Source organism: Sarcophilus harrisii, chromosome 3 (genome assembly GCF_902635505.1).
Source record: "Sarcophilus harrisii chromosome 3, mSarHar1.11, whole genome shotgun sequence".
NCBI classification, from domain to species: Eukaryota; Metazoa; Chordata; class Mammalia; order Dasyuromorphia; family Dasyuridae; genus Sarcophilus; species Sarcophilus harrisii.
The window spans coordinates 256,091,238-256,107,221 of NC_045428.1; the positions used below are offsets into that span (position 1 = coordinate 256,091,238).

The window sequence follows — 15,984 nt, forward strand, 5'->3', positions numbered from 1 at the left end:
AAAAAATATTTTGTTTGTTTTCCAGATTGTGTTAATTGGTTCAAAATTTCTATTGAATGAGCTGAAAATAATTTATAGTTAAATGTGGACAATACAATATTTACTTTTCCATAAATGAGCCAAATTTTGTTAAATAGTGTAATTTAATAGTATTGGCAACAATTAATAATTTCTATTCTTTGAGTATTAAGTAATGCCATTAATAGACAATTTTGTCTATTTGAGAAGACAGGGCTTTGCTAACTTTTGATATGTTTCATAAATATGCTATGTTTGTTGAAGGAAACAAAAAAATCTTTAACAAGAAATTGTGAATTTTTAGGTATTGATATGGTATGTAAAAAATTACCACTCAAAGGAGGTGAAAAACCAGAGACAGAAGAAAAGGAATATGCAGGTGTGAAACAGGGACAACATTTTTATCCTGATGAAGACAAAAAGGAATATGCATTTTTTGAGAAAGTTGTTACTGCAGTTGAGATGTGGTTTAGTCTCTTTGGTTGGTCTCACGGACCCAATCCCATTTCTATTCCAGACAGTATAAGAAGGTGAGAATAATTATGATTATGCAGTTACCAAATTGAACTAACATAATGAACTATATATATTTAAAATACATTTAAAGCAAAAAATTATTTAAATACTATAGAATAATATATAATATATATATTATATATATATAAATTATATATAAATATATAAAAAATAATAATACATACTATAGAATAAGTGAATAAATTATAAGGTAGTTAGGTTAATAAAATTATATATACAAATATACATTTATACTTAGCATGAATTCAACTGTTGGTTAGCATTCATAAACACTTATATTTTCCATGATATTATTCCCTTAACAGCTGTGTGACCTTTTTCCAACTCACTAAACTGCTCTGAATTCCCATTTATTAAAAAATCAATTTCAATTAATGATATTTAAATTATTTTTCGAATCTAACAGCCTGTGATTGAGACCTAGTAAAGGTTAGCTTTATTCACCTCTTTGGTGATATAAGAAACATGAGAAATGGCATGCTTTCCCCAAATATATTTCCTATATATCTGTTCTTGCTGTCTAAAATTCCACCATTACAGATTTACTTCTTTGAGCTGATATTGCTGGTTCTAGAAATCTTTAGATTTAAAGATCTACACTTAAGATGATTTCTTCAGTAACTTGATAATCTTTGAGAATTGCATGGCCAAAAATTTCATTTTCTTTTGGCCAGTGTTGTCAAACTCAAATACAAACAGAAGTTACTAAAGTATACATAAGGATCCCTGTAGGCACATAACAATTTAGAAAACCACATATTATCTACATTTTATTGTGCTTTTCATTTTGTTAAATATTTTCCAATTATATTTTGATCTGGGTTGGGCTTCATGAAGCTTACAACTTCAGGTTGAATATTTTTGCCCTGGCAAAATTGAAAGTGAGTCTTTTTGAACTTATCCCAGACACTAACCATTCAGTCCACCAACAGTTTCACACTCAAATGCTGTCTACCTTGACAGAAAATAATAAGAGTTTATGCTTTTGAAAACCCAGTGTTATCTTCATATCACAGTGAAGCATCAGAGTATTGCCTTTAGTGGAGATTATCTCTACATTTTTTTAAAATGAAAATACTTCCAGGAGATAGCTCACACATAAAAATTATTATTAATCATTAAATTAATTCATCAATTATTTCTCAAGGGAGCCTGCTTCCCTTTTTTTGTTTGTTTTGTTTTGGCAAAAGGTAGGTTTGTTTATGAGAAGAGGTTACAGACAAAATAAAGAAATGCAATAGATACCAGGAATGGTAAATATGAAATAGATTTGGGAAGATCATATAACAATTAACAATGGCAAGAACAAGTCTCCTAGTGGAACTCACATTTAACCAGGAGGAAGTCTTTTTCACTTTTAAGCAGTTCTAATGGAACTCATAATTAACTAGAAGAAAAACTTTTTCAATTTTAAGTAATTCTAATTGTTTGGAAAATTTTTCTTAAGTCATCTTAGCCAAGAGTAGTAGTGAAACTGAGGTGTGAGCTGAGTTAGCACTATGTGTATAATGCTAAAGTGGATTTTACTTTTATCTGACTCTTAGTGACCCTATTTGGGATTTTCTTAGCAAAGATATTAGAGTGATTTGCCATTTCCTTTTTTAGCTCATCGTCCAGATGAACTGAGCCAAATAGGATTAAGTGGCTTGTCCAAGATTACAAAACTAGTTAGTGTCTGAGGTTGGATTTGAATTCAGGAAGCTGACTTCAGGCCTAGCACTCTATTGTGCTAGTGCCACTTGGCTTCTCCACAAAGAAGCTTCAAAGTGAGCTAATTGGATGACATTCAAGGCTGTATTCTGGACTCTTGTGACATGTTTCAGAACTTGAGACTTAGCACTTTGAGGCCCAATCTACTTTTCTCCAGAGCACATAGTTCTGTCTTCTGTTGCCATTTAAAGCAAGTCTATTATCTGTTCCACTTGATAGCCCTTCAAATAATATCCATTATCTTCACTCTTAACTTGTTTCCACTCTAAACATTCCAAGTTCTTTAATTATTTGTTGTGTGTCATAATCTTGAAGTTTTTCATCTTCCTGGTCATGCCTTATTGAAAACTTTATGGATTATCTATGGTTTTCACAAAATGTATCATCTAAAAAGTAACACAATACTCCTAAAAAGGGCTAAGTACATCAGAACTGGTACTTTCTTAGTCCTAGATACAATGCCTTTCTTTCTTTCTTTTTTTTTTTTAATTATAACTTTTTATTGACAGAACCCATGCCAGGGTAATTTTTTACAACATTTTCCCTTGCACTCACTTCTGTTCTGATTTTTCCCCTCTCTCCCTCCACCCCCTCCCCTAGATGGCAAGCAGTCCTATATATGTTAAATATGTCGCAGTATATCCTAGATACAGTATATGTGTGCAGAACCAAACAATTCTCTTGTTGCACAGGGAGAATTGGATTCAGAAGGTAAAAATAATCCGGGAAGAAAAACAAAAAGGCAAACAGTTTACATTCCTTTCCCAGTGTTCTTTCTTTGGGAGTAGCTGCTTCTGTCCATCAATTGAAACTGAATTAGGTCTCTTTGTCAAGGAAATCCACTTCCATCAGAATAGATCTTCATACAGTATCGTTGTTGAAGTATATAATGATCTCCTGGTTCTGCTCATTTCATTTAGCATCAGTTCATGTAAGTCTCTCCAGGCCTTTCTGAAATCATCCTGCTGGTCATTTTTTAGAGAACAATAATATTCCATAACATTCATATACCACAATTTACCCAACCATTCTCCAATTGATGGGCATCCATTCATTTTCCAGTTTCTAGCCGCTACAAACAGGGCTACCACAAACATTTTGGCACATACAGGTTCCTTTCCCTTCTTTAGTATCTCTTTGGGATATAAGCCCAGTAGTAGCACTTCTGAGTCAAAGGGTATGCACAGTTTGATAACTTTTTGGGCATAATTCCAGATTGCTCTCCAGAATGGTTGGATTCGTTCACAACTCCACCAACAATGCATCAATGTCTCAGTTTTCCCGCATCCCCTCCAACATTCATCATTATTTTTTCCTGTCATTTTAGCCAATCTGACAGGTGTGTAGTGGTATCTTAGAGTTGTCTTAATTTGCATTTCTCTGATTAATAATGATTTGGAACACTTTTTCATATGACTAGAAATAGTTTTAATTTCATCATCTGAAAATTGTCTGTTCATATCCTTTGACCATTTATCAATTGAGGAATGGCTTGATTTCTTATAAATTAGAGTCAATTCTCTATATATTTTGGAAATGGACCTTTATCAGAAGCTTTAACTGTGAAGATGTTTTCCCAGTTTGTTGCTTCCCTTCTAATCTTGTTTGCATTAGTTTTATTTGTACAAAGGCTTTTTAATTTGATGTAATCAAAATTTTCTATTTTGTGATCAGTAATGGTCTCTAGTTCATCTTTCACAAATTTCTTCCTCCTCCACAAGTCTGAGAGATAAACTATCCTATGTTCCTCTAATTTATTTATCATCTCGTTCTTTATGCCTAAATCATGGACCCATTTTGATCTTATCTTGGTATACGGTGTTAAGTGTCCAATGCCTTTCTTAATAAAACCAACACTCCTATTAGTCTACTCAATTCATATTTGTCTCAAAGCCCCCTAGAGCCCTGTGGAACCCCTGTGTTTGACTCACGAAGGGAGAACCTTTCATGTTCCCTGTCTAGTGCTTTTATTTCAGTGTCCCTCCTGCCTTATCATTTAATGCTTACTTCTTATTTTTTTTTCCTCCAGCTAACTTACATTTTTTTTTGGTAATTCTTTTGTTTTTGACTAAAATTCACCTTTTGATGGCTTTTTTCTGCACTTGTCTTTGAAGTTATGAACAAGTCAGCTTTTGGAACTTTCCCCAGGTCTAGGTCAACCTGACAGTAATCTTCACAACTTTAACATTTGATAATGGTATATATATATATAATAAAATATTTCAAAGATATAGAAAGATAATTTAATACAAATTATTGCTGATCATAACCAAGCTGTGTTGTTTGATTTTTATGATGTTATATTTCAGTTATATTTGAAAGCATTCATTTGCAAAGAACAGATTTGGTCTCTTGCAAAGACTAGATTTAGTCTATGAGTGAAGAGGACCTGAATTCAAGTCATACCTTTGACACATAATAGTGGTGTGACCCAGAACAATTCACAAGCTCTCAGGGTTGCAGGCATCTTTTATAGATGACAAATGGCAGATTAGTTGCTTCATTGATAGAGTGGTTTCTTTCACAAAGAATTCAGCACAGGCATAAATAAATACACATAGAAATTAATGATTTCATTTGTTAAATTTGCTAAAGTAAATATAGCTAATGGTCAGGATGTTTTTTTAGGACAATATTTAGTTTTTAATTTAAAACTAAAATGCACTGTTTTTCTTAGGGATGTATCTAAAGGAACATTATCCCTATCACCTGCAACAAACAAACCAAACAATTCAAATGGTGACTTTGACAGATATAATAAAACCATATATGACATGTTATTCTACTTGAGTGGACAGATGCTACCTGGAGTTTCAACAACTCAGACATTACCTATTGATGATACTGAGAGAGTTATCCACCTCCATTGGCTACATTCTACGCTTCTCACCTTCCTCAAGTAAGACTCTATAGATGATGCCTTAGAATCAGTAAGTAGATGATGATTAGGAATTTTTGTTTCTTTTAATAAGGGTGTTCTATGGTATTATATTTTCTTCTTATTACCATGTAATTATTTAACAGCCAGTATACACACACACACACACACACACACACATATATATATATACATGTTTAAATATGGTATGGAATAATTTATGGAAATTAAGAAATGCATGTTCTTGGCTCAAGGTACTAAATATCTTTAAGATAGATAAGGCACATTGAACAAAAATGAATTTACTTTCAATCTATGCTCTCTAAATGATATTGCTAATTCAATCTATGTACATGGATTGTGAACAATTATAAAGATTATTAATATTAATACATGAAATGAGAGGACGTTTTATGCACAGATAGAAAACTTAATTTATTACTATATTGCTATGTTGTCTGTTTTCCTGAGATAGGTTAAATAGCAAGTATAGAAAGCTAGGAAAAATGATGACTAAGAAGAGTATAGAATAAAATGTTGAAAATTTAGAGACTTTGAATGCTTTGATAGCTTCCCTTTTTTTTTTCTCTGTTTTAAACATTTTTTTTTACCCCTCAGCTAGAGTGCAAACATAGAAAATAAAGTTTTCTCAATTGAAAAACAAGCCTAAAACTGGTGGTATGTATTGTCTTGGATATCATTCACTGACAAGGGACAGATGTCTTCAGATGGTAACATTGCAAAAATTACAGTATGCAAATGCCCACTGTAGAAATCTCCACAGCATATTTCTGTGATTATTTGAAAGAAAGAAAATCAAAGTGAGATCATCTCTACATCTGCTATGATATTTATCATTAAAAAATGATTTTCTTTTAAAAACAATAATAACTTATTTACAGAAGCCTTTTGGCTTAAAAAACACATTCTTCACATCAACCCCATGATGTTGATTGTCTCAAATATTATCTCTATTTTCAAATGAGGAACGTGAGGTTCAGCAAGATCAAGTTACTTTATCTATAGTCAATTGAGAACTTCTAGCTTTAAGTTCACTTTTTGTCATATGGTGACAACAAAATCAATTATAAGTCACAAGATACCAATTTGATTTACTTTTTTTTCTATGAAAAATGTTCATATGAGCTCTATTGACCTGAATATAGATTGCATTTTCTTGAATTTCCTCTATATCTGATTTGTATAAAAGCTGAGAGTACCTTTCATTGGTTTGATTTTTCAGTGCATTTTTTCATAGTTTTACATTCTAAGGGCATGCATGTCTTACTACATTCATGAATAGACAATATTTGCCCCCAGTATGGGTAACTTAAACAATATAATATGATGATCATTTCTTGGAATAACAATGAAGTTGTTATTATCTATCCTTTATTCATAGGTAAATCATGTTTGTGGGATGAAATTCCTCAAAAGAATTTCTTTGGCTATCTCTTCTACATACAGTTCAAGTTAAGGGTCAATCAAAGCTCTTAGGAAGTATTTTTTATCATGTATTTTTATTCAGATTTAAGCAGTGGTCATGGAGGATTCAATGTCAAAATTTTAAAATTATTAATATCTTTTGCTTTTTATATCATCTTAAATTTCTAGTCGATCCTTCACTTATGCCCTCCTCAGTGAATCGTTCCTGGTTAAAAAAATTAAAGGGAAAATAAAATCAATTCAATAAAACATAAATAGATCAAGTGAATCTGACAATATATACAATATCATATACCCGTAGCCCATCACCTCTGTAAAAAAGAGAATTTACATTTCCACAGTCTTTCTGGAGTGAAATTATATAAAATTTTAATAGAGATGGCATAGCATAATCTGAGATCTATGCTATCTTGGATTGAAGCATAAATATATTATTCTTATACTTTGTAGATAAATATGTAGTTGTAATCACTGAGTCAAAGACTCTAGTAACACATAAATGCTGATTGATTTAAGAATTTAAGCTGAGAAAAGAGCATCATGAAAGTTCTCTGGTCAGTAAAATAAAATCCAAAAGCATATTAATAGAGGTAGGTATAGAGCAAGACTCTTGCAGTCTTCAGTTCATTATCTTCATTTTCTACCTGGCTGCATTACTTTGATCTTCTTCATAAATAACTTCAGTATCCTGAAAAATCATATCAGCACTAGTTCTCACTAGTTCTCAGTAATCTTTTCCTTGGAACTCCTCTGATTAGAAGGCAGAGCACAGAGCTAGGACTATATACGGAGCCAACTATTTGTCTCTTCATTTCTTATCTTTTTGTGCTGCTTTTGGATTTTTTATTATGCTTCCACATAGAAATTTCCTTTCTTCATCAAGACCTCTTTTTCAGTTTCCCTTTGTGTGTTTTTACTGTTGTATTTACTGATTGAATTGTAAGCTTGAGGGTACAAATTTTATTATTTTTTGTATTTATATCCCCAGTATTAAGCATAGTGGTCTGTACATAGTGAGGTACTTTATAAATGTTCATTCACATTTATGACTGAAAGACTAATCATAGCAAAGGATTCTTTACCAGTGTGCAAAGTTTCTTCAATAAATGGTATATCCTGTAAATAAAAGGCTATTAAATAAAAAAAAAAAAAGGAAATTACCAAATGCTACCAAAAAAAAAAAAAAAGAACCAAAAAAAAATAAATGGTATTAATCTTGAATAGTAAGTAGTTGGTATTTTAATGCCTTTTGATATTTTAAGATGAAGAACAGATTTTTCATTGAAGTTAAGATGAAAATCTTACTATACTAATAAAACTAGTAAATAAACATTACTCTCTATATGTTTGAATTATTATTTCCCTGTATCCAGAAGAAGAGACTACATAGGCATTTACCTTTTTTTCAGATTGTAATTGCTCGAGAGTAGGAAGTATTTGTTTTAGAGAGTTATGATCATGGATTTTGGATTTCCCTTTTCCTTCTCCAACTCAGCACCACAACATAAATGCTTATTGGATTAGGTTAGACTGTAGTTTTGGAAAATATCCTTATGTTGGCAAAATCCTTTGTCATACTTTTCTGTTGGTAGATAAAGTCTATGTAGCCACACCTAGTCAGCAAAAGTTAACAGAAACCATTAGGTTTAGAAAAAAAATTTGAAACAAGATATCTCTGATATGCTACTTAGTAAAACTCAAAAGAACTCCGTGGAGCTAGAATGATAAGGTTTATTTTTGACTCCTATAAATATTCCTGGTTTTCATGTAAGTCAACTTGAGGAAGGCCTAGATGTAGAGCAAGTGGTGTTAGAGAGAGCTCAGCTCTAGTTCTTTTGTTCTAAATATGTGCCTTGATTTTCTTTTTTCCCCTGCTGGTAACTTAACTGTTCTATATAACAGGATTAAGTGATAGAAGCATTTAAAAGAGGAGGAATGATTCTGGTGTCCCCTTGTAAATACCTAGTCCTCAGCAAACCTCCTTGGGAACCTGCTGACCATTTTCTTTTGTTGGATTATTTTAATGATATAAATAATGAGTTCTTCCCTCCTGGTAATGATAAAAAGAAATGCCTTTGTGAAGGTTTCATATGAATTTCATTCATAGATTCAATGTCTCTGTTGAAATCTTGTGTGTTGGGGTGAGTATATAAAGATAAATGAGGGATAATCTCTGTGTAAATAAAATTTATAATTTGGGAGAGGAGATAAGATATATATCTCTGTCTTTCTCTGCCTCTCTTTCTGACTCTGTCTTTCTCTTTCTCTGTCTCTGTCTCTTTGCTTTTTCTCATTATGCTCTCCTCCCCCCTTCCTTTTCCTCCTCTTCTTCCTCCTCCTCCTCCTCCTTTCTGTCTCCCTCTCCCCCTCTTCTTTCCTCTCTCTCCCTCTCTCCCTCTTCTTCTCTCCCTCCCTCTTTCCATCCCTTCTCTCTCTCTCTCTCTCTCTCTCTCTCTCTCTCTCTCACACACACACACACACACACACACACACACACATACACCCACCCACCATTGTCCATGGGTTCAACTAATCTCTACATAATTACTGAATGTAAAGAGCCAGGATCAATATTTTTACTGAGTGATAGTCCCACATCACCAACTACGTATTGGACATATCAAACACGATGCTAAAACACAACATATACAAAACAGAACTCATTATATTTTACCTAAAACTATACAACTCAGGTGACATCCTCAACTCTCAACCCAAATATCCAATTAATTCCCAAATCTTGCCATTTCTTTCTCCATAAAATCTTACAAATGTTCTCTCACAGTACTCAGCCACCACCCTATTTCAGGCCCTAATTACCTCTAGTTTGGCCTGTTTAACTTAACATCTTGAAATTGCCAATATGGTTAATAAAATTGGTTCATTAATCCAGGATGTGTTTAATGCTTTATCCCGGAAATTAAAAGCTTAGATTTTAAAAATGACCGTGTTGATTAGTTATTCTCACTGTGAAAATTGACACACTGAAAAGTAAAATGAATCTTTTTTGGTAAAAGCTAAAAAATATAATTGTTTTGAGAAAATTAAAGGAAGATTATTCTGTCTTTTTTGGTATCCAGGACTCAAGACTCTTCCCACCCCATTTCATCTTCCTGCCAGTTGTCACAGTGATTTCCCTAAAGTGTAGATTTTATCTTTATCCCCGATTCTCGCTAAACAGTCTCCAATGGATAACTCTAAGATCTAATATAAGCTGCCATATTTCAACATCAAATTTCTTCACAACTCAAATCTTTTATGCCTTTCTAGTTGTATTATTCACTATTCCTTTTCTTCCACTGTCTGAACACTATTTTTCTATTTGCTGTTCTGCATGCAAGATGGTCTACATCTCTTAGTCTTCATTCTTAGTGTCCCACATCCTTGTAATGTATTACATGTATTAAAATCTCATTTCCTTTAAAACTTGGTTCAAGTCCTTTCAACTGCTATTACAACCTCTATAAATATCTGAATTTGCACTATTTTTTTTTTTTTTTTTTTTGTTCTTCTTAGTATACATATTGTCTTTCTCATTAATACATAAGCTCCTAGAAGGCAGGGACTGTGTTCCCTTCCATAGAACCCAGTGCCTTGAATCTAAAAGGCTCTTAAATATTTGTTGATCAGTTGATTAGCTAATCTTGAAGACTTCATACTGAGTTCAATAACTTTGGGAATAACATTTACAAGAAAACTCTTGGAAAATTATCTTTTCTGATTACTAAAGCAAAATGCCAAGACTTAATTACATCTTGTACTCACAGTCATTTTTGAGTATTGTTGCAAATATTGTGGCAGGCAGAGATAACTTGCTGGTGATTCTTTGAATACAGTGCAACTTTGGGACTTTAGTATTTTGCTAATAAAATGATCAAGATCATATGATACCAAATGACAGAAACTATTAGGACAAGACGGAAACTTCTTTCTTATGGCATTTGGAAGTCAGACTCACTCAAAATAGCTTTATTTTGAATTTGAACTCCATGAAAAAGTTTTGTATGTTGATCAGTAGTTGGCATACCAGAGTGATCTACAAATATTGGGGAACATGAATTTCCTCTGGTCTTTTGACTCTCTGTAAGAGTTATCTTATAGACAGTGTTATTAGAAACTGTTAACTAGAAACTTGTTACAAGAAATTGTTCATTTAATTTCTTTGACATGAAGCAATGTTTTCCAACTGGTCAGTGAATTATTTTCAGATTTTATAAACATAAAAATTAGTTTAACTAAGAGAACCTTAAGTAGCCAGCTGCATCTAAAGAGCAATCTTAAAATATGGTATTAAAATGTCTAATAAAGATTTTTGGAGCTATCACATAAGCCTGCAACGTAACAAGCAATGGCTTTACCAGCCTATTGATCCCTTTTGCAAGTTATACTCAGTGATGCTTAATGGTGCTATAGTGCTTTTGAAGTTTGCTTAATTATTTCAGAGCTTATATGAAGTAGGGGTAACAAAAAATTCTATTATGTTACATATGAGGCCCATAAATAGTTTAGAATATATTTTAATAGTGCCATCTATTTTATTTCAAGACATAAATAAAGTTTAATTCAGATGAGCCACATGCTATTTAATGAATGACATAAAGCTTTTCAATTTACCCCAAAGTAGTCTTTTAAAATACAGAGCTGTTCCTTTTCTATGAAGACAGCGTATTTTAAAATCAGCCGGAGTCAGGAATTCAGGTTAGGGGAAAATCGTCAGTCTTTATTCTCAGTGAAGAAAGATCGGAGGTGGAGGAGAATGGGCAATAGCAATATGTGTAGCTGAGTCAAGAAGCTAGCTAGACCAGCAGCCACACGACCAGCAACTAGGAGTAAACCAGGCCCAATCTCTCCCAGCTTCTCTTCCTGTCTCTCTCTCTCTGCCTCCACCCACCAAAATCGTCATTTCCTATACAACACATCAGGACTTGCACGGAGAGTGGTCAGGGACCATTCTTTATCCAATCATGTATATTAATAGGGTATAGTCCAATTACTATTTAGCCTCACGTACTTGGGACCTCAGTGCATCAACTCAAACCTCAGCCCATTACACTTTTCCAAGGTGAGGGTCATTTGTAATTGTTTACTGTAATCTTTGAGAATGGAGTTTACAGTCTCCAAAGTCATCCAGATTTTTATAGGATTCTATTCCTATACTGCAAGAAAGGGCTTGTGCTTGTTTATAAGTAACAGTTGATGGATAAAGTAGATGTTAAGAAAGAAAATAATATTTTATTACTGCAAGGTCCACTTTAGGCAAACATATCCTTAAAACCACTGCAGCACAAAACTGCTTGTTTTAAGGTCCTTAAAAAAGCACAAAATTCTGACAAGAAGCCACATGGAACTCTCTAGATTGTACCATAATGCCCCTGGGAAAACATCCATAAGAATATATGATTTTCACAGAAGATGCTTCCTTTAGTCATCTCACAAAGTATATTTTGAATAAGGGACTCATTCTATTAGGATTTGTCAACTATTACCAAACTATGAATTCTCTCTTGAATAAAATTGTTATATAATATTAAATAACCAGTGATTTGAAATTTTTATCTGAGTTACTTGCATTATTACAAATCTTTTAGTTATTCTTAGTTTCAAATAGTAAGCAGTCTAGAAATTATTATTTCTAACTAAAAGGATTAAGAAGCTCAAGTCCTACTAGATAAAAGGAAAAGTTGACTTTTTTTTTATGAAACTTTAATTCATTCTCAATAATCTGAAGAATCTTTATTTAGAAAGTAGGAACTTGTGTGCTTTTGATAGTTAATAGGACATCTTAGCTGTGCTGCTTTAGAAATATGCATAGTTAAGTGAACTCTGTGTGTATGTGTGTGTGTGTGTGTGTGTGTGTGTGTGTGCATGCATATGCATGCATGGATATGTGTGTTGTGCAGATGCATGTGCACCAGTGTGAATTGTGAACATATACATGCATATGTGAGAATGCATGTGTGCAAATGCTCCACACATAAAAAAAGGAACAAAGAAAGTAAATTTCAAGATTGCATCATTAATTTGCTTGGTACTTTCCTTTGTTGTGTTACCATTATCACATTATTGTTGGCAGTGATCCCAGTGATTTTGACATTGGTTTGGATGATTTCTGTTCTGATGTTTTATGACTTGAGACTATGGGTATGGAAGAGCAGTTTCTGGAATAAAGGCAGGCTGCCCAGATTTATTTGTTCGTTTTAGCAGCAAATATAGGTCTCTTAGGAAATACTGACTATGATGAAAGTCCTTAACATCTTGAAATTGCCAATATGGTTAATAAAATTGGTTCACTAATCTGGGATATATTCACATTTTGATCCTGGAGATGGAAAATTAGATTATAAAAATGACCATTCTGATTACTTGTTCTTACTGTTAAATTTGAGACACTGGAAAGTAAAATGAATATTTATGTAAAAGAAAAAAAACAACATAATTTTGAAGGGAATAAGAGTTTTCAAATGTGGAATCAGATGCTATCACTATATATATATATAAATAAAATATAAATTTTAAATGACCTTCAGATACATATATATGTATCTGAAGGTCATTTAAAATTTTATTATTTATATAGAACTATTAATGTTTACCTTGATTCTTGTGTATATAAAATTGTGAGAAATTAATTCATATAGAAAAACAAGACTGTAAAATCATAGTAAAATCAATTATGGATGTCAACTGACATTAATTTTATAAGCTATTGATCTGCTATAAAACTAAATATTGCCTTATTTGTCCAGTAAATTCAATTCTGAAAAAACAAATAGCTCAGCCTATAGTATCATAGAATACAGATAGAAAGGATTAATGCAAAAGAATTAAATCACATTAAATAAACTTTTCCCTCATACTGCCTGAATTTTAAAATAATTATGAATATTTTAAATGCACACATACATGACATGATATGTGGCATATACAAGATACATATATATTATGATAATCACATGTAATACATAGCATTTTGTATATTGACATATAGGTACATGTATAGGTATTTTTATACATATATACATATAGATAGTACAAAAATATATATTTGATTGTTATAATGTCTTACATTTTATATGTAATGGTACATATGTATTTCAAAATATTAATATCTCATTTTTATACTGAATAAATTATATAATATAATATAATATTCACATGTAGAGCCAAAGCAAATTTCTCAGACTACATGGGTTTTTTGTAATCTAATGCTTTGAGAGATTATATGCCAGTCTATGAGAGGCAACTTGGGATAATGAATGACTTTGGAGTCAAGACTTGGGTTCAAGTTTCAATTCTGTTACTAGGTATGGGAGCTCCAAGCAAATTATTTAATCTAACCATAAGCAGTTTTCCTAAGCATATGGATTGTAGCATAACTGATGGTTTGAAATAGTTAAAAAAGAATTTCTGATAAAATGACATTTTGACAAAAAAGAAAAGAAATATTGTTAATGTCATCTTAGCCAGTATTTGTTAAGATATTACTGAAAGGTGCTGGAATGTAGGTGACTCTCAGGCTAACTTTAGAATTAGGATGACTAAATTAGGATGAATAAATTCAATTTCTGTCACTGACACATAGTAGCTATGTGGTCATATCTTAAGGCTCCACGTGATAAACAATTGATCTGAATTGGAGAAATGCAGTTTTTCCTACCAGAAATTCCCCATTACAATCATAAAGCATAAAGATGAAATAGAACTGAAAGGAAACTTGGAGACCTTTAGTTTCATTCTCTTATTTTATGGCTAAGGAAACAGAATGACATATTCAAGGTCAAATTGGTATTTATATAGAGCTTTAAGATTGGCAAAGTGCTTCACAAATATTATTATCTCATTTTATCCTCCAGTTTTTCTCTAGCTTGATAACATTTCTCATATTACCCAAAATCTCCCAGAGATGTCTGACAATAGTTTCATCACTCACATTTACAGTTTTTTTTTTTAGTATCCCAGAATATAGTTTGTCATAGTATGGATTGAACTTACTGAGGACATGTAGGTATTTTATTATCTCTCTCTGTGTTTCTCTCTCTCTCTCTCTCTCTCTCTCTCTCTCTCTCTCTCTCTGTTTATGTCTGTCTCTCTGTGTATCTCTCTCTGTCTCTGTCTCTCTTGTGTCTTTCTCTCTCTCTGTGTCTCTTTTTTTTAAACCACATTCATTATTTCCCTTCATGAAGGGACCTTTTGTTGAGCAGTGTCCTCTATTAATATATGTGATACAGTCTTTGCCCCATATGAGTCTAGTGAATTGATTGTGGGGGGGGCATGGAAATATAATGTGAAATTGTGATAGATAATTAATTGAACCCCTATTTAATTCAATCAGTATTAATCGTTTTGATAGGAATCCATTGGGGTGGTGATTATAATTTCTGAGTGGAGACCTCAGAATTATGAATTGCAGATTGTAAGTTCACTAGTTTAATCATAAGAAACTAACTAGAAGATCTCTACCCTTGTTTTTACTTGTGATGGTGACTATGCCCAACATAATAGAAATGACTGTATTTCATGGAAAGTCCCCCAGCTATTTTTGTTGCCCTTTTGTCACCCCTTTATTCCACAGCATGAGGAGATAACCATGAGTTAATGAGTGACTCTGGTTGCTGCCTGCTTTTCAACCAGACCATTTGGCCCCATGTAGATGCTTTGGCATGTGTTTTATTAGCCCAGCTCATAGGTGACTTCATCATCTTCCTGATAGGTCAAGAGAATTCTGTCAAATCTCCTCATTAGCCTGTTTGTCAATCAATAGGATTCTGTATTTTATGTAGAATCTCCTGAAGGGTCAAGGGCAAGAGAATTCTTTTCAAGTTGACTTCAAGATACTTGAATATGGCCATTCAATGAATTATGACTCCATCTGCAATAGTTCACATCTCTCCTATGTTTTTTAATCAATAATTTGGATAAATAAACTTTCTGATAATACAAAAAATGGTGAATGGCAGCAAAATCATATCAAATGAGTCCAGTTGCAAGAATGGAGGTTCAGTGGAAAGAATCTGGATTTGGAGTTTGAAGATCTGACTCTTAAAAATTGGATTATTTTGGCCAAGGTCCAGAATTTTTTTGGGGTTTTAATTTCCTCAATTTATAAAATGAAGAGATTTTACTTGATGGCCTCTTAGGTCCCTTTAAACTATACATTTAATCTCCCTACCTCATTCCGTTCTCTGCTCCACTCTTAAGTTGATCTTCCCAAAGCCCAAGTCTCTCTATTTTAAATTAAATTTAATTATTAATTGTGTTAAATGTTAAATCAAAATTTTAATTAGTTAATTAAAATATTATCTCTAGGGTCTTTATTTTGCCTTTTCTGTTTTCTTACACCTATGTCCCTATATTTGCATTGAGATTTAGTCACTGGCTTCCTTACTTTTCCTTGA

The 15,984-nt window shown here is 32.5% G+C and overlaps 1 protein-coding gene across 1 annotated transcript in view; it reads left to right on the forward strand.

Annotated features, from left to right (window-relative positions):
• The window catches only part of CFAP47 (cilia and flagella associated protein 47), a 759,462-nt gene that overhangs the window by 201,961 nt on the left and 541,517 nt on the right, over positions 1-15,984 (forward strand). Inside the window, exons 29-30 of the mRNA XM_031959439.1 lie at positions 323-548; positions 4,943-5,164. Of these exons, the coding sequence (XP_031815299.1) occupies positions 323-548; positions 4,943-5,164 (448 nt within the window). The remainder of the gene's footprint in view (positions 1-322; positions 549-4,942; positions 5,165-15,984) is intronic.